At 43.1% G+C, this 23720-nt stretch overlaps 1 protein-coding gene across 3 annotated transcripts in view; it reads left to right on the forward strand.

The window, feature by feature from the left end:
* Positions 1 to 548: 548 nt before the first annotated feature.
* lrp2a (low density lipoprotein receptor-related protein 2a) overlaps positions 549 to 23720 on the forward strand; it is a 34210-nt gene continuing 11038 nt past the window's right edge. For 2 of the 3 annotated variants that reach the window (XM_077728677.1, XM_077728676.1), the window contains exons 1-47: positions 549 to 690; positions 4201 to 4308; positions 4474 to 4596; positions 4770 to 4886; positions 5231 to 5341; positions 5467 to 5580; positions 5975 to 6091; positions 6633 to 6776; positions 7071 to 7190; positions 7253 to 7381; positions 7762 to 7931; positions 9190 to 9413; positions 9838 to 10044; positions 10134 to 10336; positions 10397 to 10537; positions 10612 to 10815; positions 10944 to 11136; positions 11483 to 11608; positions 11705 to 11835; positions 12180 to 12317; positions 12398 to 12679; positions 12756 to 12995; positions 13193 to 13312; positions 13505 to 13621; positions 13795 to 14175; positions 14875 to 15123; positions 15505 to 15716; positions 15826 to 16010; positions 16083 to 16311; positions 16415 to 16592; positions 16700 to 16828; positions 17271 to 17437; positions 17675 to 17818; positions 17915 to 18024; positions 18102 to 18279; positions 18351 to 18564; positions 18684 to 18923; positions 18990 to 19178; positions 19392 to 20324; positions 20580 to 20745; positions 20820 to 20978; positions 21125 to 21414; positions 21480 to 21680; positions 22053 to 22295; positions 22408 to 22533; positions 22633 to 22752; positions 23329 to 23460. In XM_077728677.1, coding sequence (XP_077584803.1) covers positions 621 to 690; positions 4201 to 4308; positions 4474 to 4596; positions 4770 to 4886; positions 5231 to 5341; positions 5467 to 5580; positions 5975 to 6091; positions 6633 to 6776; positions 7071 to 7190; positions 7253 to 7381; positions 7762 to 7931; positions 9190 to 9413; positions 9838 to 10044; positions 10134 to 10336; positions 10397 to 10537; positions 10612 to 10815; positions 10944 to 11136; positions 11483 to 11608; positions 11705 to 11835; positions 12180 to 12317; positions 12398 to 12679; positions 12756 to 12995; positions 13193 to 13312; positions 13505 to 13621; positions 13795 to 14175; positions 14875 to 15123; positions 15505 to 15716; positions 15826 to 16010; positions 16083 to 16311; positions 16415 to 16592; positions 16700 to 16828; positions 17271 to 17437; positions 17675 to 17818; positions 17915 to 18024; positions 18102 to 18279; positions 18351 to 18564; positions 18684 to 18923; positions 18990 to 19178; positions 19392 to 20324; positions 20580 to 20745; positions 20820 to 20978; positions 21125 to 21414; positions 21480 to 21680; positions 22053 to 22295; positions 22408 to 22533; positions 22633 to 22752; positions 23329 to 23460 — 8824 coding nt within the window. In that variant the 5' untranslated portion in view covers positions 549 to 620. Of the gene's footprint in view, positions 691 to 4200; positions 4309 to 4473; positions 4597 to 4769; positions 4887 to 5230; positions 5342 to 5466; positions 5581 to 5974; positions 6092 to 6632; positions 6777 to 7070; positions 7191 to 7252; positions 7382 to 7761; positions 7932 to 9189; positions 9414 to 9837; positions 10045 to 10133; positions 10337 to 10396; positions 10538 to 10611; positions 10816 to 10943; positions 11137 to 11482; positions 11609 to 11704; positions 11836 to 12179; positions 12318 to 12397; positions 12680 to 12755; positions 12996 to 13192; positions 13313 to 13504; positions 13622 to 13794; positions 14176 to 14366; positions 14382 to 14874; positions 15124 to 15504; positions 15717 to 15825; positions 16011 to 16082; positions 16312 to 16414; positions 16593 to 16699; positions 16829 to 17270; positions 17438 to 17674; positions 17819 to 17914; positions 18025 to 18101; positions 18280 to 18350; positions 18565 to 18683; positions 18924 to 18989; positions 19179 to 19391; positions 20325 to 20579; positions 20746 to 20819; positions 20979 to 21124; positions 21415 to 21479; positions 21681 to 21828; positions 21856 to 21942; positions 21979 to 22052; positions 22296 to 22407; positions 22534 to 22632; positions 22753 to 23328; positions 23461 to 23720 lie in introns of all 3 variants that reach the window. The other variant, XM_077728675.1, reaches the window with a different exon arrangement.

Consider the following 23720-nt stretch of genomic DNA (forward strand, 5'->3'; position numbering starts at 1 on the left):
GCTCATATTACACAAAATACACAAAACAACTGCTGATAAACATTTCCAAAGTCCGAGTTTGAGTTGCCTGGTTGTCATTGGAAACATGTCATGGCAACTGGTGGCATGTAGTATCGCTTCATCACCGCCAGGTAGCGATCTCCAACTGTTAATCCACCAACAAATAGCCATTTGAAAGGAAAACTCAGAGTTGCTTTTCAAATCACCCCCAACTTCTACCCACTAAGTAACTTTATGAGGCTCCACTGTGCGAAAAGCAAACCTGATCCATATTTAAATTGACAAAAGTTATTTTTTTCCAATGTACAAAAGACTCACTAATATCATTTGCAATGAATTGATTCGTGTTTAATCTCCCCCGCAGGACTAAAGTGCATAAGCAATGATGCAAGGGTTGTAGTCATGGGAGCTGCATATCATTATGCAGATTTCACGGCCCGCCTTGAGGGATTTATCCTCAGGGTTGGGGGAGCGGCTGTCCTGCACTTTGCGCACGCCCCTTTTGATCACGTCCTGGGCCGAGGAACCCGGTGAGAGGAGAGCCAACAGCATCCCAGAAGCCCCCCTCCAGTCCCTGCAGCTCCTCCATCTGCACAGTGGAGCTGGACGGACCAGCCAGAATGTGGAGAGCAGTGCCACTTCAACTCTTTCTCCTTTTATTTTCATGGCTACCTTTCTATCAATCACAAGGTTAGTAACTTGTTTCCCATCTTTTCCAGTCATCAGCTTCAACATTGACACCCATCACTTGTTGTTTAGGGCTTATGTTTAAAAAGGATGAAACAAGTTGTGAGTCATGGAGGTCAAATGTTATGTGAATGAAATGTTGAAGTGTATCCGGGTGAAATAAGATGGGCTTGCCGACTCAGTGTTCTTAGTTAAAAGTTGAGTACAAAGCCCCTCAGTCAGAATGGAAGTTCTCCTGGAGGAACTTTTGCCTGAGCTTTACTGTTGCTAGGCAACAGAACAGAGCATGTGACTTACAATCTGTAAGTACTGAGAGGTACTGGTTCAAAAAGTGTTCAAAAAGTTCATTTTGCCGGGGCGCTCCCCGCTGCCGCGCACCGCAAAATTCAAGTCAAGGAACGGAATTGACTTTTAGGAACGGAATGGAGGTTAGGATTAGCACATTTGGACTTTTTTTTTTACATTTTAGATGGGTGTTTGTCTGTTATGTTGGTAGCCCAGCGAGATCCTACTTCTCAAATTGTAATCTGCTTTCTTTTTGCTCAACCCTTGGGATGTAAGCTTCTTAGTGTGAATGTGGCTACTAATTACACTGCAGCTGCTGTAGAATGGAACCAATTCTACCTCAGTAAACCTTGGAGAGTCACAGATTCCCTGTTCAGATATGCCCTAGAATGAACTGTGTGGGTGTATTCACTTCTCCAGAAATTGATACATGAAAATAGTTGATTAGTTGTCCAAAAGAGGATGTGTTGACACTACAGGAGTGAATCGTTTTTCCTGTAAATTGATGACATTATAGGATTGACTCACTTGACTTTCTGTGAATGTCAGTATTGTCATTAGTGCTTTAAATACATTGGATTTGACCAGCCTCAACTTTTGGGACACTTTGGAGATCCAATCCAAGAGCTCTATCAAATGCTGCCCCTATTACGATAATAATGAGTGATAGATAGCTAAAATTACTCTTTTAAAACATTGTTTCTAGTATTTCAGTTTGTGCACTTTAACTGAAGTGCAACCTGTCAGTTACAGGGCTCAGTATATGCAACACACTTAAACCAACATTAATACGTAGTAAACAGTAATGGCTAATTATCTAATATTCTATTATTATTTTGTTAAATCCATATTTTCCAATCATTATACAACTAATCAGCACTCTTAAATCTGGTATCCAAAGCTAGTCTATTGTTAATTTTAATAAGGCTAAAAAAACTACATTTCATTGACATATTTTTCCTTAAACCATACATATATATCACAAATTCCACTAAGTGCAGTAACAAAAAAATAAAACTAAATCATTTTAGAAGTAAAACTCATGCTTTATTTCTATATTAGTGATGTCTTAATCATGTGTTTTGCTGTGTCAGTTGGGGGTACTTTCTCCAGTCTGTTCTAGACGCCCCCACACTCCCACCAACATTAAGCCCCCCATAACCTTTAGTAGTGCCTTATCCAGTCTTCGTAAGTCTGCAAAAATGCTGATAATGTTTACCCAGCATCCACCTTGCTGCTTCATTAACTCCATTCAATCATTTTTTTTGTAGTTATGTCTTCATTTGTATTCACTTTGGTCAATTACGCACACAGTAAACACTTTGTCTTGCCAATAAATCACTCTTTTTCATGACATTTGGATGCAATGTGATCATGGTGGGAGGTTCAACTGCATTTAGTCAATTGGTGAAAAACAAAAAAAACGCCTTTTGTTATTTTCAAACTTGGACTGCGCATGTTAAGCCTCACCCTTTCCAGCACAGAATTCTCAATTATCGCAATGAAAGAAAGTAGTAAGTCGTGACAAATCGACCTTTTTTCCTTGGAGGTCACCGGTTTCTTTCTCACAAATACGGCTGTCACACTGCCATGTGATCACTTCATTTCTCATCATCTTTTGCCCAGCGACGTTCCCTCCCTCCTCAAAATGTGGAGGATTTTTTTTTTTTTTTAAGTTCGAAGCAAATGAAGGCTGTCGCTCCACGCTCCATTCAGGATTCCCACAACGGTGCCAAATCAGTCAGGCTTTTCACTGTTTTGTTTGTTTCCAAAAGCGCCAAAGTCACTTGTTTGGCAATTGACCGCTTTCGGCGGCATGCATTTCCATATGAAACGGGCCGCGGCACTTTGCTCTGACAGCGCGGACAACTCCAGCCAGCGGATCATTTTCTATGCAGCTCCGTGGCTGCGAAAACCCGCGCCAAAACAAGCAACGTTGACCGACCTCGATTGGTCCCTTTCAGGAGATGTTTCGGGGCTCAGGTGTAGTTTCTCCACCAATCTAAACCCACTGTACCTTCTCTCCAATGCTTTGACACTTCTACTTATGGGTTCACATCCCCAGTGGCGCTTCTTTGTGCCATTGTGATTCCACGGTGGGCTGTGGCGGGGGCTTCATTGGAATGAAAATTCCTCTAATGTTCCTCTCTGGGAATAGTGGGGAATCCTTACCACGGTGTCCTCTCCTGCTGTGGGTTTAAGTTGTAGAAAGAAAAGACAAGGCCCAACAAAAGGCAAAGGAAAACACTGAATTACACAAAAAACGCTTATGTAAATGAAGGTCTACAACAGTGGTCCATGGACCGCTACTGGTCCGCGAGCCCCCCGTACTGATAATGAATGGACGAATAATTGAGAGATAAATGTATTGAAAATGCTGTGCACATAGTGAACTTAAAAGACCATCCAAAAGGATTCTCCACCAATCAGCACTTTTCCCTTGCAAGAATCCCCATGAAATCTCAGACTTGGTCAATGTGTGCCAGGGATCAGGTTGTCAGAGTCAATTGATTAAAATGCACATTCTTGTTTGGATAGTTGTGATAGAGCGTTCTGACACTCAGCTATGCTCCCTGAGCCAACCCCCCGCCCCCTGGAAGATGTCAGAGAAGGTAGTGTAGTGGTACCTTATCTCCAGAGATGCCACTCATTGGGAACATCAAAAGGAGGCTCGAATGAGAGCCGGAGAGGATTGCGTAACATCTAGGGAAAAGGATCTTGGAGGGGGGGTGGATGGCACGCGTGTCTCCGACACTCATGTTAACCTCATGTTTCATCTTACTCCTCAAGAAATATTTCCATAACTTATGGTATACTTAGTAATAGCTATCCTTCTTAGTTTGTGTTCCCCCTGTTTTTGGACAAACACCTATTGTGATGAACGGCCGTCTTAACCAGTTCTCAAAAATGACAGAATGGTGACCTGCAAAATCACTGTGCCTGATTCTCTTCATTTTGCCCACATTCATGCACAATGTGATGTCAGATGAAGCCATTTATTGATGATATTAGGTCAATTAAACAATATAGGATTGTGTTTAGGCTTCTGGACAAATTTCTGTTGAGTTGATCATATGATTCAGGTGAGTCTTACAAGGGAAACATAGAAAACAGACTGGATAGATAAAGTTGGAGGACCTAAGTTGGTGACCCTAGTTGATGTCTGCTCTCTAGCCAGTGAAATTCTACCTAATGCTGATTGGACACTTTGTGTGTATGCTTGATAAGGATGTGAACTGGGGCAGTTCCGCTGTGGGACAGGGCGATGCATCCCATGGGACTGGCACTGCGACGGGACGTCCGACTGTTCGGATGACACCGATGAACAAGAATGCCGTGAGTCGTTGACAACTTGACATTTTTTGTACTTGAAGGCTTCACTTTGCCACTTCAGTCAGCATTTCCCCCAATTTGGTGTAGAACACATCAATACATATCCTTTCAAAACAGTATTTAGGGGAATGTCAAAATATCTATTTTCCTTTTCTTTCTCCCTTGCAGCTCAGATAACATGCGATGACAGTCACTTTCAGTGTTTGAGTGACGGCGAGTGCGTCCCAGAAGTCTGGGTGTGCGACGAGGAAGAGGACTGTGAGGACGGCTCGGACGAGAGGCAAAACTGTCGTACGTTGACGTCTTTCAAACTCTTAGATTTCATTTCAACACAAGCTTCAAACTCATTTTGATGCATTGGTTCAGTGACACTTAGGAATAACCAAAATAGGAATGATAATGTACAGTACTACTTTGACCTGGTGTTTTTGACATTTTGCCTAACGTCTCCATTCCGTCCTCAGCTGGCCGAACTTGCACGACTGGACAGTTCAGCTGCGGTAACGGGGCGTGCGTACCGGCGGAGTACCGATGCGACCATCTGCCCGACTGCACCGACGGTTCCGATGAGCGTCACTGCAGTAAGTCGGGCCCATATTTTAACACCCATTTAAATCCATTTGTTCAGATTAAGATGTTGCTGACAGACAGAGGGGGCCACAATATACTTCACGTTGTCTGAGTTTGATTGCGGATTCCTCGGTGGATTAGCCAAAGTGAAGTTTAACCGCTATTGTGTCTCAAAGCACTGCAAATTCGGGGAATCCCACAATTGCAAGAATGTGGCTGCAAATGCTGTCGCTACGGTGGCCACGTTAAATTGTTCCAACTTATCCTTCCCATGCGCCAAGCTTTTCACTTGCTGTCACGCTGTCAGGTTGACATGAGTGCATTATGTTGCTCAGATGACGATCTAATCTTCCAGATTACTCGGAGTGCGCGGAGCTTAGATGTGCTAATGGTGCCTGCTACAACCGGACCCAGAGATGTGACCACATACTTGATTGTCGAGATGAGTCTGATGAAGCAAATTGTAGTAAGTCTGTTTTATAGATCTTGCCATGAGCTTGCTGGCAAATCTGCCAAAAGGGCAAAAGTCACTTACACTTCACTACATTTTCCCCCTTTTTAAATTTAAATTTTTATTTTATTTTAATTTAGCACAGCACTGCAGTACAGGCCTGTTCCCATGTCATAATGGGATGTGTGTCCCTCAACGTTATATTTGTGACCATGACGATGATTGCGGGGATCGGAGTGATGAACTCAACTGCAGTAAGATGTCTCTTCTCTTTTCTTTTGAATTTAGTGGTCATTCCAGAAATGGAGAACATTTTATGTCCTCATATAGAGTAGGTTAAATGTGGTTTCTGATGAAAATGTATGTCATCTCCTGGAAAAAGCCAAATTTACACAGATTAGTTACCCTGTTACTGTGATAATGCCAACCATTATGAATATGTAAATATACTATTGATCCCTAATCTTAGCTAATCAAACTTTTGATTGTTTATTGCCTATTCAGTAATGATATGTGATAAAAATCTGGATTTGGAAGCCCTAATGTGCTCCAATTCTTGAATGTTGTATTCTCTCTAGTAGTGTGTGACTATACACCCAACATCCTTGTCCTTTTTGGACTAATTCTCAGTGTCCCTTCTATCCACAGCATATCCTCCGTGTAGGGGCAATTACTTTACATGCCCTAGTGGTCGCTGTATTCATCAAGTTTGGCTTTGTGATGGAGAAGACGATTGTGAGGACAACGCAGATGAAAAAGGATGTGGTATGCATGCCCATTAATTATTGCACACATCTCAGAGACATGACCATTACAACAAAAATATGGAAGAAAAACGCTGGATTTGAAAAAAACATTGAATTGCTTTGCTGTTTGACTAAACTTAACTAATCCTTATTTTTTTGGGCCCCAAAATGTCCATAGTTAAATCTTACTATTCAAATCCAAAGTTAGAGGTGACTACCAAGCTGCTTTTTTTGTGCTCTTCCAAGTGTGTCATTCAAATGGCTCTTTGTGGTACACGATTGCACAGGGCCCCCCCTCCTTCAGAGCTCTTTAGAATTTGTCCACATGGCTGTGAAGAGTGTGTGTTTTTGAAGGATGGGCTACAGAAGCCCACAGTGACCCCCTCAGAGCCCCCCTGCTGTGATTTAAAGCGACATTCCTTACGGTGACAATGACGTCATTGCACATCTTTTGTCCCTCCGTCCAAAAATAAACCATGCCACTTTCTTACTATCAATGCCATGTGCTGTTATTGATTGGGATTGCCAATTGAAGGTGATTTCTATTTTTTTCTCAATAGAAAATGCACTACATGAGTGTTACCCAGGAGAGTGGGCATGTCCATCTACTGGTACGTGCATCCCTGTTGATCAGCTGTGTGATGGGATACCTCACTGCCCCGAAGGAGACGACGAAACCAATGCTGTGACAGGGCGAAACTGCAGTTAGTACCAATGCAACCTTTCTGTCTGTTTGTCTAGTGTCCTTTTTGGAAAGGGCCAATGTTGAGGTCTTTGCTTTTCAAAACAACATGAATCAGCAGTTACTTTTCCAACAAATTGTTCACTGGAGCACTTTATGGTTTGGTTGAATTTACACAGATAGAAGTATGCATATATATATACATATATATATCCTATATTTCAAAGTATAACTTTTTGGCACATTTGTATTCATTTATTGTTGACTAAGGGTATGTGAGGGAAAAAAAAACAATGTTGCTTTGTACATTGGCAAGGTGTCTGGAGATGTTCTTCTCTGAGTTGTGAGGATCGCTGCCATCCTTCCCCCAACGGTGGAATCTGTTCCTGTCCTTCGGGATACATTGTCAACCGCAATGACAGTCGCTCGTGTCAAGGTATACAATGCAGGAATGTATTAACTGTTGCCAGCTATGTAGCTTTCTTCTTTCTATTTAAGACTTTGATGACTGCTCAATGTGGGGCGTGTGCGACCAGCTGTGCGAGGACCGCCTTGGTTCTCATCACTGTAGCTGCAGGGAGGGTTACATCTTGGAACAGCACCGATTCTGTCGGGCCGACACCTCGCGTAAGTGTGACGTTTCCTCTCCGTCTTGCACACAGTGAGCTCACCTTTTGAAATGTCTGAATGGACCGTCCAAACAATGTCCATTAGCATAGCCCCCTTCCCTGTTGAAGACCCCTGTGGCTACTTTGCTCTGCTCAGCTCATGTACTCCTTCCTGGTGCATTGGTGCATGCACATTGTTTTTTCAGTAAAGTCTCTTGGCTTTGTAGAGCTGCAGGACTGAACTCTTTTGCCTAACTAAGAGGTGGATGTAAAGCATGGTAGTGTTCCAAAAATGAAATAAATGATCTGGTCTTTATATGCCAAACACACACTATAAAACTGGTTAGTTTAAAAAAAAAAAACAAGGCTATGTGTGCATGAATATTCTTTATGTTGCAGATGGAGTTCCTTTATTGGTGTTTTCCAATGGCCGAGATCTGTTAATTGGTAACATTCATGGAAATAGTCTGAGTACTTTGGTACTGTCCCAGAACAGAGGGGCTGCAGCTGGAGTGGACTTTCATTATGATCACCAGAAGATTTTCTGGACTGACACTGTGCAGAATAAGGTAAGTTAAAGAATCGTGGTGCCTTGAAAAGTATTTCTAATGCTATTTTTATTGCTTGAAGGACTTTACACGCACCCACCGCTATTGACCAATTTGACACCATAATTGTATTCAAAAGTTTTTCACTTTCTCAATGCAAATTCCATTGTTCCTTTGTTGGGACAGGAAAGAAAATAGTTGTAGCACTCACATAATAAGTCATGGTACCTTTAAAGGAATAGACAAAACCTACTTCAAATTACATTCATGTGAGAGGTGATTGGTCAAAGAATCTAAATATACAATTGACAAACAGCAATGTTGCCTATTCCTGCCTATATCTGTTTTATTTTTTCCCCAAAGATTCTTTCTGCTGCAATGCATTTGATGAAAACCTTGACTTGAGCTTCATTGTTAAGTCTTTGAGAGTCATCCATCATTGCCTTTTGATGAAGTAGTACTAACGTTGCCTACAAGTTATCGCTTGAAATATCTGCAAGCTTGATACAGTCATTAAGTGATTGCCACTGACACCAGTGCAGTGGGGTCAACATGAATTGGAAGCTCTGTAAAATGTGAAAACAAATCCTAGTGTATTATCTCTAGCCCCTATCTGATAAACAGCTATGATGGCTGCATACCAGGCTGTAATTTTGTAATACAAGCTTGGTTTAGTAATTATGCTGTATTTGTTTTCAATGGCGCTGTCCCTCTATATGCATTCTTCTCCTTTAAAAAAGAAGGGCAGCTGCCAGGTTGACGGGCCGGGTTATGTCTTTTAAAAAGGATCTTTGTAAGTTAAATGCCTCCGTCGCTCAATGATTAAACTAGCCAAGGTGCAAGCAGGGCATGTGAAACAACCAGTCTTCAGTTTCTCTTTAAACCCCCACATCTCGGAACTCACTAAGAGTCATCATTTGGCATACTTTGACTCAACTTACTACTTATGCTATCAATAACAGCACTTTTCTTAGAGAAATAGTGAGCAATTCTTGTAAAAGAGGCTTTAAGATTTTTAAAACCTTTTCTAGTTCAGGTTTACTGTGAAACTAAATGTAAAACAAGGCGACTTGCACATACATTTAGGGGTCGGGGGTCTATAAAAATAGATTTAGACATTCAATTATACAAGAGACTTATTCTTAAGGAAAAAAGGGCAACTGGCAATACCTTATTTTATATTACACAGGTAATAATACAGTACCTTCATTTCTGGAAAAAAAAGAGTGACCACCTAGGAGTTCATTTCTTCACTGACAATGAGGTCTTTTGTGTACAGGTGTTTTCTGTGGACATGGATGGGTCCAATATGCAGGTGGTTTTAAATGTATCAGTTGACTACCCCGAGAACCTGGCCGTGGATTGGGTGAACAATAAACTGTATGTGGTGGAGGCCAGTGTCAACAGGATCGACATGGTGGACTTGGATGGAAGTAACCGGGTCACACTCATGTCCGAGAACCTGGGTAATCCTAGAGGACTGGCGGTGGACCCCACTGTGGGGTAAGAACATCCATCCTCTCATTCTCATGCACCTGAGGCAGGTGGCTACAAATAAATTAGTCCTCAAGTGAGTCACTATGATCACAAAATACCTTTGAGGCTATCTTTGTATGCTGAAAAAAATGAGTTTCTGTTGAACTAGTGATATGTGGTATTATGGAACTATTCTCATGTAAACAAAAAGTATTATTCAAGCTCACACTTGAACGAGGAAAAAAAATACATATTGAATTTGCACGCTTACTGCCAAATGTTACATTTTTGGCTTATGTAAGCCTTTTTATCAGCAAATGATGGACAATTCCTTAGCAAACTGACTGTGTTCTGCCCAATTTGTTTCATCCATTTGTTATGGATAATAATAAAAAAATAATTGATATTTTTGGAATTACAAAGAGTCTTGATTAAAATGTTCCCTCCACAGCTATATGTTCTTCTCAGATTGGGAGGCTGTCAATGGACAACCTGGACTTGAACGGGCCTACATGGATGGAACCAACCGTTATGGGATCATCAGAAGTAAGCTGGGCTGGCCAGTTGGCATCACACTAGACATCGAGGCCCAGCGTGTTTACTGGGTTGACAGTCGCTACGATTACATTGAAACCGCAACCTATGATGGTCTTCATAGGTAAATATGAACATTTACTTATTATTTTATTTTTACTCTAAGGACGTGGAGCCAATTCTTTTATCACATCATATCATTTTATTGAACAGGAAAACGGTTGTACACGGAGGTGCCGTGGTACCTCACCCATTTGGGCTTAGCTTATTTGAGCGCTATGTGTATTTCACCGACTGGACAAAGATGGCCGTTATGAAAGTCAACAAGTTTACCGACACAAATCCTCAGATTGTCTACGCTACATCTCAGACCCCACACGGAGTGGCAGTAATACATCATCTCAAGCAGCCACACGGTAGGTCGGGATGGCAATTAATCTAAGCAAGTCTAATTTTCTGTCTTTTTTTGTCCTTAGTGACGAATCCCTGTGGTGAAAACAAAGGTGGATGTGATCATATCTGCGTTTTGAGTCACAGGAGTGACAATGGAGGTTTGGGCTACCGTTGCAAGTGCCGCCTAGGCTATGACCTACACGTTGATGGCAAGAAATGTCTGGGTCAGTAAACTAAAATGTGTCCATTAAACTGATCACAGTAGTCCTTCAAGTCATTTCTGATTTCTTGTCTCTAGCCGTGAGGCAGTTTCTCCTCTTTTCCAGTCAACTAGCTGTGAGAGGGATACCCTTCAACCTCTCCTCTCAAGAAGATATCATCCTGCCTATCACTGGATTACCATCTTATTTTGTTGGGGTGGACTTTAGTGCCGAAGATGATGCTATCTTCTTCTCGGATACAGCCAAAGATATTATTTATAAACAGAAAGTGGATGGGACTGGTGAGTAATTGCCCGAAAAAATAATGCTATAATATCATCTATTGAGTGTAGTTAATAAAATAAAATACAAATGTGATTTAAGCTTTTACAAGTCTTAGTTCATCATTTAACAGCTTTGTTTTGCACAGGCAGGGAGGTGCTGGCAGCCAACAGGGTGGACAGTGTGGAGGATCTGGCTTATGACTGGATTTCTAAAAATCTCTACTGGACTGACCCGCGATACAGGAGCATATCTGTCATGAAGGTCACCGATAAGTCTAGGCGGGCTATCATACAGAACCTCAACAACCCGAGGGCCATCGTGGTCCATCCACTTGTTGGGTAATGAATACACTTCATAGCACTTCAAGACAGATATGACTAATGAGTATAAAATAGATGTTTAACTTTTCACAACCTGCTCCCAAATAAAAGGAGGGAAAGTTATTTTGTACAAACTGTTATTCCCAATAGCCTCAAAGTCATAAGGTCTCTGCATCCACAAGAAAAGATTAGTGAAGCATGAAGGGTGGTATTGTAGTGGTAATACCAATCAGTTGGATTACACATTATTATGATGAAAAATAAAAATGGAATTGTATGGTCTTGTATTTATTGGCCTGTTCCTGCTAACCAGGTCAAATACCTTATTACATTCTCATTCTACTTGTTTATGTTGCTTTTTCAGATATATTTTTTGGACTGACTGGTACCGCCCAGCAAAGATTATGAGAGCTTGGGGTGATGGGTCACATGCCCTTTCCATTGTAAACACGACTCTTGGCTGGCCTAATGGTCTCGCTATTGACTGGAGGTGAGTCTTGATGCCGCTCAGCCAGCCGGCTTAAGTAATTGTCAGAAAATAAAATGAATTTGGTTCTCAAATCTCCTTTTTCTTATCTCCAAAAAGCGCCATGCGTTTGTATTGGGTGGATGCCTTCTTTGACAAAATTGAACACAGCAATTTTGATGGACATAACAGGCTTTCTTTGGGCCGTGTTACTCAGATGTCACATCCTTTTGGCCTTACCATTTTTGAAGGTAAGGATTTAAGAGCTAAGTATGTTGCCATTCATTTCTCATTAAACACAAAAGGAAATGAACGGCCAAAGCAAATGTACTATGTCCACACTTCCAATGGAATGTTGACTCACTCTACATCATGCAACATTGTATGCATGCATAAGAGAATTATTTTTCTATTGCTTGTCCTGAATAACAGAAATCAGTTTGACTAACAGTAAAAACTGACACTTTTTGCAACCTTGTTACAGTGCAAAAAAGTGGAAATATCCAATGAATAATGTAATAAAATAAATTCCCTTTGGTCCTCTGCAAGAAGAGCTAACACGAGTCCAGTGATCATTTCTCTATTGCACTTCAAGGTTATGCATATTTTACCGACTGGCGCCTGGGTGGTATTGTGCGCGTCCGCAAGAGCGATGGTGGAGAAATGGTGGTCATCCGACGAGGGATCAGCCACATCATGCACGTCAAATCATTCAACTCCAACATCCAGATCGGTCAGTTTCTTTCCTGACGGCTCCCTCAAATTGTTTCTACTTCTTAAGCCTTAACCCAGACTTGCCTACACCCACCTCAGGCTCAAACCCCTGCAACCGTCCAACCAATCCAAATGGAGACTGCAGCCACTTTTGCTTCCCAGCACCCACTTCTCAGAGGGTGTGTGGGTGTCCGTACGGCATGAAGCTGTCCCTCAACCAGCAGACGTGCGTGGAGGACTCTTCCAGTGAGCCCCCAACCCTCCAATGCGGGGCCAACTCCTTTTCCTGCGGGAACGGCAAATGTGTCCCAAACACGTACCGATGTGATGGTGTTGACGACTGCTATGACAACAGCGACGAGACCCACTGTGGCGTCAACAGTAATGATTTAAATTAGAGGGTTGATATACTTGATCTATTTTCAGCATCTCTGCAACAGATTTCATCCTTTTTCAGATGCCACTTGCTCTCCTTCTGCATTCACCTGCGCCAATCAGCGTTGCGTGCCAGCTTCGTGGCGTTGCGATAACCACAATGACTGTTTGGATGATAGCGACGAGGCCGACTGCCCGACACGTGTTCCTGGAACCTGCCCTGCCAATCAGTTTTTGTGCTCCAACCATCGCTGCATCCCGCTAACCTGGCGTTGTGACACGGATAACGACTGTGGCGACGGTTCAGATGAAGCTGACTGCCGTGAGTTACTATTTTGTTTAGTATTTTTTTTAATTTTTTATTTTGGCCGACATTGGTCTCTTTTTATTACGAGTTCCATTCATTTCCAATGGCAAAAACATTCTCAACCCATTTTCAAATGTTTAATTCTATAATGTTTCTTAATCAATGTTTTTGTTTTGATTCTAAGTCACATATTCGGTCATTTTTGTTGACAGATCTTAGTAGCACATGCCATCCAGAGCAGTTTCAGTGTCCAGATCACCGCTGCATAGCCCCCAGTTATATCTGTGATGGCGATCGGGACTGTGCGGATGGGGCAGATGAGCAAGGATGTAGTGAGTAGCTACCAGTTACTCTTTAAGCCAACAAATAAACAAAAGTTGCATTTTACTGGACATTTTGACCGAAAGTCTGTGTAGAATGAAACAAACGTGAGCATTTCAACTGTTGTACATCAATATAGGTCAGCATATTTAAATCACAAAGGTGAGAATATACACTTAAGCAATCTCTTTTGGATTTTGCAGTCTACAACTGCACCGTGACAGAGTTCAAGTGCTCCCGCAGTCACCAGTGTATTAACTCCTACTACCGATGTGATGGTGTCTTTGACTGCACGGATCGCTCAGATGAGCAAGGCTGTCGTAAGTAAATGAAATAACATGTTATTTGCTCACTTGACTTTAAGACTTAATAAAAAATTTCAATCGCAAAATGTGGAAAGGTAGCTTTTGAGGCACTAATGTTAGAATTCCTAATTAACAGTATAATATAGTACTATATCATTCACTGTCTCTCCTTTGTATTCTTTCATCAGCCACGAGGCCTCCGGGCATGTGCCATCACGAGAGCGAGTTCCAGTGCCAGTCAGATGGCAGCTGCATACCGTCCGCCTGGGAATGTGACGGTCATTCCGACTGCGAGGACGGCAGCGATGAGCACCACGCCTGCCCCCCTCGGACCTGCCCCTCCACCCTTTTCCGCTGCGACAATGGCAACTGCGTACTGCGCAGCTGGCTTTGCGACGGCGACAACGACTGCAGAGACCTGAGCGACGAGCGCGACTGTCCCACGCCGCCTTTCCGGTGCCCGAGCTGGCAGTGGCAGTGCCCCGGCTACAGTATGTGCATCAACCTCACCGCGGTGTGTGACAACTCTCCTGACTGTCCTAATGGGGCAGATGAGTCTCCACTCTGCAGTAAGTCACTGAAAAATGGATGGATGGATAATTTCACAAAAATGCGGTGTTTTGTTGTTGTTGTTTTCTGTCTTTGCAATTTGTTCAAATCACGTGTGTGTGTGTGTGTGTGTGTATGTCATTTGACTGACGTTAACCTGAAGGTGATTTTTGATTAAAACTTTCTTGCTTTTCTCATACCTACCTTGCAGACGAGCCTTTGCCAGGTAGGAACACAACTCAATCATTCGGTAGAAATGCTGTGAATGGAACTGATTCATCATGAAACATTTTAACTCTGCCTAAACTCAGACAATATTCAATTTTCTTCTCAGTCAGAATGACCACCTAATCAAAAAAATTATTCTGACCAGATCCTGCTAGAATTTCATAGTTAACCTCCATTCACTTTCACCAATTTCCTTAGTTGTTTTGGCAGTTTACTGCACCACATCACTTGGCTGTTTAATGACTTTTCATCATTTGAAACTATCACTGGAGCAAAAGACAATCATTTGCATGGTGAAATTTTGACTGATTACAAAATAGGCCAATGTGTCTGTGCATGTGAGCTTTGTTTGAGTTGAGCATCCCAATCTTTACCTATATAGATCTAACTGGTCTTATTCTTGCATGGAACTATTTAGGAATGCATGCATTGGATTTCTGTCTATTTTGGTACTGATTTACATTTTATCAAATTTTCTTCATCCAACATAGATCAGGAAAGCTGCTCTGACAACAATGCTGGATGCACCCATGGTTGTATCCAAGGGCCTTTTGGTGCCCAGTGCACTTGTCCCGTGGGCTATCAACTAAGCAACGATTCCAAAACGTGTGACGATATAGATGAATGTCACCCTCCCGGACAATGTAGTCAGCATTGCTTTAACGAAAGAGGCTCCTTCCGATGCCACTGCCATGACGGCTACACCCTCCAAGAGGATCAGCGGACCTGCAAGGCATCAGGTGATTTTCTCATTTTAAAGACTACTTTGACCCGTGGTGTTTTGACCCTCCCCCCTTATCTGCCCTCGCCGCTCACATTCCTTTAGATGAGTGTATAACATATATGTCAGTCAGTGTTCATCACTTGCGTAATTAGGAAATGATCACTAACAAAGGGCCTGTTTATGAGGAGCGTGCCTCTTGCGCATTGATAACCTGCTGAAAGGAATTGTAACACAATAGTGCTCATTATTTGTACTAAAGTGCATTCCCCAGGGGTGGATATTTGAGCAAGGTCTATCTACTAGCCTTGTCGCAGGGTTGAGTGGACATGCACAGGCTGACAAGCGCTGCTATTAGCATGAGAAAAGACTTGAGAAAGTATGCCATCCCTGCTCACAGATACTCGTCAAGCCTTCTTGTTGGTAGCCAGTCGAAATCACATCGTCCAAGATGACATCACCTCGCAGCCCAACGTGGTGCATTCGCTGGTCCGGGATGGACGCAACATCGTGGCCCTTGACTTTGACTCGGTCGCCGACCGTGTGTTCTGGTCCGACACGAGCCAGGACAGGATTTGGAGTGCTCATAAAAATGGCAGTGATCGCACAGTGGTGAGTTTTCATTGATCGATCGTGTATAATAATTGTTTATTTTGAGAGAAAATCTGGTTCTTCTACCACTGTCAAAGGCAGCCAATAAGATGAAAACCTTTGTCAACAGATATTTGACAGCGGAGTGACAGTGACAGAAAGCCTCGTTGTGGATTGGGTGGGCAGGAACCTCTACTGGAGTGATTACGTTCTGGAGACTATTGAGGTTTCCACACTAGATGGTACTCACCGGACAGTGTTGGTGAGCGAAAACGTCACCAACCCTAGAGGCCTGGTGTTGGACCCAAGAGACAGGTCAGAGCAAAAGCAATACGAGCAAAGCTCTCTCTGCTAACAAGTGTTAAAGATTTTATTGATTTTTTTCAGTGCCCACCTCATGTTTTGGACTGACTGGGGGAAGAACCCCCGCATTGAGAGAGCCAGCATGGATGGGAAAATGAGAACCGTTATCATAAGCAACAAATTGTACTGGCCCAACGGTCTTACAATAGATTATCCCAACAATTTGCTGTACTTTGCCGATGCATATTTGGATTTTATTGACTACTGCGATTATAACGGCAAGAATAGAAAACAAGTCTTGGCCAGTGACCTTGTGAGTTTATAGATTGAGATTGGGCCTATTGCTTTTAAATCCATTATCAAAATGTTGCGTGTTTAACAACTGTTTTTGCTTTTCCATTTTCTTTGTATAAAAGGTTCTTCAACATCCACACGCAATTACCATTTTTGAAGACTTTGTCTACTGGACTGATAGATATATCAATCGTGTGATGCGAGCCCATAAGTGGCATGGGGGGAACCAGACCGTGATGTTGTTCAACCTTCCTCAACCTATGGGGCTTGTGGCAATGCACCCAGCCAGGCAACCAGCGGGTATTGTAGAAACATGTGTAGCGCTGCCATTTATATGGCAATTTGCTCCAATGTGTCTCAATACCTTCATTCTCATGCACTTGTTTTGTTGTGTGGTTCATTTATAGGTAACAATCATTGCTTCCAGAACCCGTGCACTCACATTTGCCTGCTCTCAGCCATTGGACCAAGGTTCTACTCATGTGCATGCCCATCTGGTTGGACGCTGGCAGCAGATCAAGTTACATGTGCCAGAAGTATGTGACCTCTGTGTTTCCCTAATAGTTGAATTAGAAAAATATTTAATTCTACGATGCACAATCCCATTCTTATCTTGATCTTGTTATTTTATGCAAGTGTATCTAGCAATCGAGCCAGGTCCCCTCCTAATCTTCTTGCCAGCTAGGGTTCAGTACAAAAAAAAGGATTAAGAATCATAAAGACGTATTTTTCCAAGTCTTAAAGATACAAGGAGCCTTTAGTCAGGATTCCGAGGAGTCTCCCTCGTGTCGACAGCTTAGGCAGTCTCAGGTTTCAGCACATGAAAGCCGATACAGTTTTCCCAGTGTCCAATGATTATCCAAGAATGAAATTGCACAATTTTACACATCAGTAGAGGACAACAACATATGCAGTGCTGTTTTCAAGTTATCCTATTCCAAAAGGTATTTATTTTTTCAATGACTTTTCTGCTTGTAGTTGAGGACCCATTCTTGGTGGTGGTGAGAGACAGCATTATTTACGGAATTTCCCTGAATCCGGGCGACAAAAGCAATGATGCTATGGTGCCCGTGGCAGGGCTTCAAAATGGCTATGACACTGACTTTGACGACAATGAAGAGACACTTTACTGGGTTGAGCATCCAGTGAGTTACGGTTCTCGTGCGCACACACACACACACACACACACACACACTCTAATGATTTGTCTTTAAAATTGTTACAAGTACAGTGAGACTGTTGGCAAACTGCTACATTTTCTCTGGAATTTTTTTAGTCTCATTTAAATTGTTGTCATTATTGTTGTGATTTTTTTCACCCATCTTTCAGTGCAAGCACCTGATTACCAAGCAATGACATTATCAGCATTTTCCGCCTTTCAGGGTGAGATCCACAGAGTGAAGTCCGATGGAACCAATAGGACAGAGTTTGCTCCAGCAGCCATCTTAGGTTCCCCAGTCGGTCTGGCCCTGGACTGGATAACTGAAAACCTCTATTACACTAATCCCTCCACACAGTCCATTGAGGTGAGATCATTCACAAAAACTTTAATTTGATGAATCACACCGTGGGACCAAAAATCAGTGTGGCCCATGTAATTGGACCTGTTTGTGCTGGTGCAGGTTCTGAGACTGAGAGGGAAAGTACAGTACAGGAAAACCCTCATCACGAATACTGGCTCTCCAACTGGCGCTGGCAGTCCTGTTGGCATTGCCGTCGACCCGGCACGTGGGTAAGTTCTATTTAACACCTAGTCATCCGTATGTAGGCTGACCCTTCATTGCTGACCTTTCTTGGCATATTTTCAAGCAAATTGTACTGGACCGATCAAGGGACTGAGAGTGGAATCCCTGCCAAAGTGGCATCAGCAGACATGGATGGCTTGAACCCTGTCACACTGTTCACTAATAACTTGGACCACATAGAGTTCATTACTGTGGATATTCAAGAGAACAAGCTATATTGGGCTGTGTCAAGCAGTGGCACGGTTGGTTTTTACTCAAACAACTTTTTCTATCCTTCAAGGCAACAATAGTCACTAATAGTGATTTTCTGCAGATTGAACGTGGTGATCCAGATGGGACCAACCGCATTACCATCGTGTCCGGCCTTGCTCATCCCTGCGGCGTCGCCATCTATCAAAACTTCCTGTACTTCACCGACCGCGACTTTGAGGTCATAGAGCGCGCAGACAAGAACACAGGCTCTGACAGGGTCGTGTTACGGAACAATGTGCCAGGACTCAGAGTTCTGAAAGTCCATTATCGAGATGGTGAGTCCAATACTAGAAAAACAAAACAGACAGAGGCTGCTCAAATTATTTTAATTTCGATGATGGGATAACTTTAAAATGCACAAAAATGTATTCTCATTTTTTCCCCACATATTCAGCCTCAGCAGGCACGTCCAATGGCTGTAGCAGAAACACGTCTGCCTGCGAGCATCTATGCTTGCCTCGTCCACGTGACCTTTTCACGTGTGCCTGTGCCACAGGCTTTAAACTCAATGCTGACAATAAAACCTGCGCCCCTTACGAGTCCTACATTGTCATCTCAACACTATCCGCTATTAAGGGCTTCAGTCTGGAAGGAGATGACCACTCAGAAGCCATGGTGCCAGTGGCTGGGAGAGGTCAGTCAAGATGCGACTACTTTATAACCAATCTCATTCTTGCTTCTAATAAGTTCATTTTTTCAGGTCGTAATGCATTACACGTTGATGTGCACATGGCATCTGGTTACATCTACTGGTGTGACTTCAGCAGCACTGTTACAGCACAGAATGGGGTTAGAAGGATCAAGACAGACGGCTCTGGATTAAGTAGTATAGTAACCACTGGGATTGGACGCAACGGGATACGTGGTATTGCCGTGGACTGGGCTGCAGGTATGCTCCTTTTTGCCTATTCATCCAGGTTATTTTGTTATCAGGTCAGTGAATCCATTGCAAATGGACTATAAAGAAAAGTATAAGCCAGATCTATCAGACTCTTTTTCTACACGTAATGTTGATAGACATCTAATCCATTTGAGCTGGTAAAGCGAGCAGTAAATAGACTTGATGGTGGATTTCTACTAAATGAGTTAACCTTGTCCCTAGGTAACCTTTATTTCACCAACGCCTTCCTGATGGAGACATACATTGAAGTTCTTCGCCTGAACACTACTTTTCGAAGAGTGCTGCTTAAAACCCAGACGGACATGCCACGCCACATTGTCGTGGACCCGAAAAATAGATATTTATTCTGGGCTGACTATGGCCAGAACCCTAAAATTGAACGGTCGCTCTTGGATGGAACAAACCGCACCATTTTAGTATCATCGGGAATCATCACTCCTCGAGGTCTGGCCCTAGACCAGGAAACTGGCTATGTTTACTGGGTAGATGACTCTCTGGATATGATTGCCCGTGTCAGCCCCAAAGGAGGCGAGACGGAGGTTGTGCGTTATGGCAGTCGCTACCCGACCCCTTATGGGATCGCCGTGTTTGAAGGCAGCATCATTTGGGTGGACAGAAACCTGAAGAAAGTATTCCAAGCTAGCAAGGAGCCCGGCAGCACAGAGCAAACTCTTGTCATCAGAGACAACATAAACATGCTAAGAGATGTTACAATTTTTGACCAGCGGATGCAGCCTTCCACAGCCCAAGAACTTAACAATAACCCCTGTGTGGAGGCCAACGGAGGCTGCGATCACTTTTGCTTTGCCCTGCCGACCGGCCATGTTGGCAACACATCCAGGAAATGCGCTTGTGCATTTGGAAATCTTGCAAAAGATAACAAGAGCTGCGTGGTGTCAAGGGATGACTATCTTATCTACACTACAGAGAGCACAGTGCGCAGCTTACGCCTGGATCCAGAAGACCACGCTGTGCCTTTCCCAGTGGTCAATGTGCCACGGACCTCCGTGGCATTGGATTTTGACCTGACTGACCGAAGAATCTACTTCACTCAGAGCACAGGGGCGGGAGCCAGCAAAATCAGTTACATCAGCCTCTCTTCTCCCACTTCACCTCCAGTGGTGGTGGTTTCAGGTAGGACAGCTGTTTTTTTTTCTTTATCAAGCCGCTCCAACATATATTGTCAGCATGAGTAGAAATCGGGAACAATATATATATATAGTTACAGTTAAAAACAAAACTCTTCTCAAAGGGCTTTTAAGCTGAGACCTTAAAAGAGTAACATACTTATTAAGAAAATCCCCCCCATTGCTTCATTATAATGTGAGGACTATTGTGATCTTTTCCACTGGTTCTCTTAATATGGTTACGGTTTATATGATGCGACAGATCTCGGGGCCCCAGATGGCATTGCATACGACTGGATCAATAAAAGGATTTACTACAGTGACTATGCTAACCAAAGCATCAGCTCCATGTCTGTAAACGGATCGCAGAGGACTATTATTGCCCACGTGTCCAGGCCGAGGGCCATCATCTTGGATCCCTGCAGAGGGTAAGGTGGTCTTGGATGGCACAATGTTCCTAGACTTTGAATATTTTTTGAATGCCTTTTATCATTTTGGACAGATACATGTACTGGACAGACTGGGGAACCCATGCAAAGATCGAGCGCGCTACCTTGGGTGGGAACTTCCGAAAAGAGATCGTGAACAGCAGTTTGGTGTGGCCTAACGGACTTAGCTTAGACTATGAAGAGGAGCGACTGTATTGGGCTGATGCCAGCTTGTAAGTGTTGAAAAAAATACTTTTTGTACTTTGTTAGTCATATTCCTCTTCTTAGGTTAAGTTCTGCTTCTATTTTTTTGTTCACTATACCAGGTAGTTGTTGATATTGTTTTTTTTTTTTTTTTTGTTTAATTCTCCACCATTAGGCAGAAGATTGAGCGATCTTCTCTGACTGGATCAAACCGGGAGGTCATCGTCAGCACGGCCATTTACCCCTTCGCAATGGCAATGTTTGGTCAGTTTATTTACTGGACCGACTGGAACACACGAAGCATCTACCGTGCCAACAAACACGACGGTTCAGACCAAACGGCAATGGTTCAGAATCTTCCGTCTCGGCCAATGGACATCCATGTTTTGGCTAGTGGGAAGCAGCTGCAATGTATCAGTCCTTGCGAGCAGTTTAACGGCGGCTGCAGCCACGTCTGTACACCGGGTATGAACATCGGCATGATGGCTTTTCCTGCTCTTCATTTAAATAACACTTTGTGATCACGTTAGGACCCGATGGAGCCGAGTGTCACTGTCCATCAGAGGGCCAATGGTACCTCACTGACAATAAGCACTGCATCCCGGATAACGGGACTCGTTGCCAGGCGGGTCAGTACACCTGCCTGAATGGCCGCTGTATTCGTGCACAGTGGAAGTGCGACAACGACAATGATTGCGGGGATGGCAGCGATGAGCTGGAGAGAGTTTGTGGTAGGCATCTTTTATTTTTTTCTGGGGAAAATTCCTATTTAGTAATTTTCTCTCTTGTTTGAGTGTGGTTACACTCCCCTGTTAATGCTGTGGGAAAGCTACTAACCACTAACAAGCTGTTTCTTTCACTCAAACACACAATTCTCAGGAATCAAGACCAATTTCAACTATGTTGGTGTGTATCTTGAAAATACTTTGTGATTTTATCCTAATTTCTTAGCAACTAATTATTATTAATCACTTATTATGAACTTGCATGCAGTCCCTCAGTTCCTGTCGTCATTTGTAGCTTTGTCAGGTAATAAGAGCATTCAATGCAAGTGTGCAAAATTCACAGTTTCTTGATACCATGTCATTCATCCCATTGGACAGCTTTTCACACATGTGAGTCGACGGTGTTTACTTGTGGGAACGGGAGATGTGTGCCGTACCACTATCGCTGCGACCACTACGACGACTGTGGCGACAACAGCGATGAGGACTCCTGTCTCTTCAGGCAATGTGACCCTAACACAGAGTTTACCTGCAACAATGGCCGCTGTATTGCCAAGGATTATGTTTGCAACGGCATTAATAATTGCTATGACAACGGCACATCAGATGAGCAAAACTGCCGTAAGTAAAGCTGTTATATTCCAACTATATCTGCACACATAACTCCATTAATTGCCAAAAAAAGGGACGAAAGTACCTAAAGTACGAATATATTTTAATTTTATTTTTTTAGCTGAGAGAACTTGCCAACCAGAACACACCAAATGTCAGTCAACCAACATTTGCATCCCGCGTTCGTACCTCTGTGATGGAGACAACGATTGCGGAGATATGAGTGACGAGAGCCCGACGCACTGTGGTGAGTTCCAGGCAAATAAATAAGTATTCTTCAGTTTTCAATTGAATGAACATTTTAGAAATGACATTTAATGCATCTCTTTTGATTGATGTCGTCTAGCAACATCCACATGTTCCGAGAGCGAGTTCCGTTGCTCCAGCGGTCGTTGCATTCCCGCCCATTGGTACTGTGACGGAGGAGCGGATTGCGCCAACGGCTCTGATGAACCCCTCACTTGCAGTGAGTGTCACACAACTCTTTTATCCTAAATGGCTCCAATGGCCTTTGCTGTCTTTGTGTGTCTGAAGTCATCACCGCCAAACAGCATCAGGCGTCCCCTCCCCCAGTTTTTGTGTTTGTGCCTGTCCGCCCATCTCAGAAGTGGTGAGTGATGCAGCGAAGAGTGCGAGTCTGCGCGGTGTATCTCTTTGTTGATGAGATGGTCAGTCAGGCCTCCTATTGTGTGCCAGATTCAACCCCCTCCAACTTCCTTTTGTCCTGTGGGGGTTACAGAGCCTCACTTGGGCTTTTGTTTAGATAAGTCCACATACTACATGGGAATGTGGACTTAACGGCAGTATTTTGACAGTGTTCCAGTTCTAGCTGTTTCAGTAGATTGCTCATATTATGGTGAATGGAGGTTGTAAATATCTAAAAGACCGGTAATTTTCAGGAATCAAAACAAAACATTTTCCTCAAATTACCAAGGCAGCGGTGTCCAAAACTGCAGGCCAACTTTATTGACCCGCAGCCATGTGCAAGCATGATTTTGTGTCGGCAACATAATTCAAGCATATTTCCATTTTGTCTTTATAGCTACAGTAGCAAGAACCTGCAATTCTGATCAGTTCCGTTGCGATGATGGAAGGTGCATCGCCTCCTCCTGGATCTGTGATGGGGATAACGACTGCGGTGACCTGAGCGACGAAGACCAAAGGCACAACTGTGGTAGGCATTTTCAATACCATACGATATAGAAACTATATCACGCTACTGTTCTATACTATTCATGCATACCTCAAACTTTCCCTTAAATCCTAAATCTTGGATTAAATGCTTTGGAAGGATAAAGTGATGTTTGGAATTTCTAGAGCAGGGGTACTCTAATGGGGCAGTTTTTTGGCCTGCAGCAAATAGTGAAAATATTTCTGCAAAAATGGCCAAAACAAGAAGCTCAAGTTCAATCTACATTCCAAAAAATATATATA

Source organism: Stigmatopora nigra, chromosome 11 (genome assembly GCF_051989575.1).
Source record: "Stigmatopora nigra isolate UIUO_SnigA chromosome 11, RoL_Snig_1.1, whole genome shotgun sequence".
NCBI classification, from domain to species: domain Eukaryota; kingdom Metazoa; phylum Chordata; class Actinopteri; order Syngnathiformes; family Syngnathidae; genus Stigmatopora; species Stigmatopora nigra.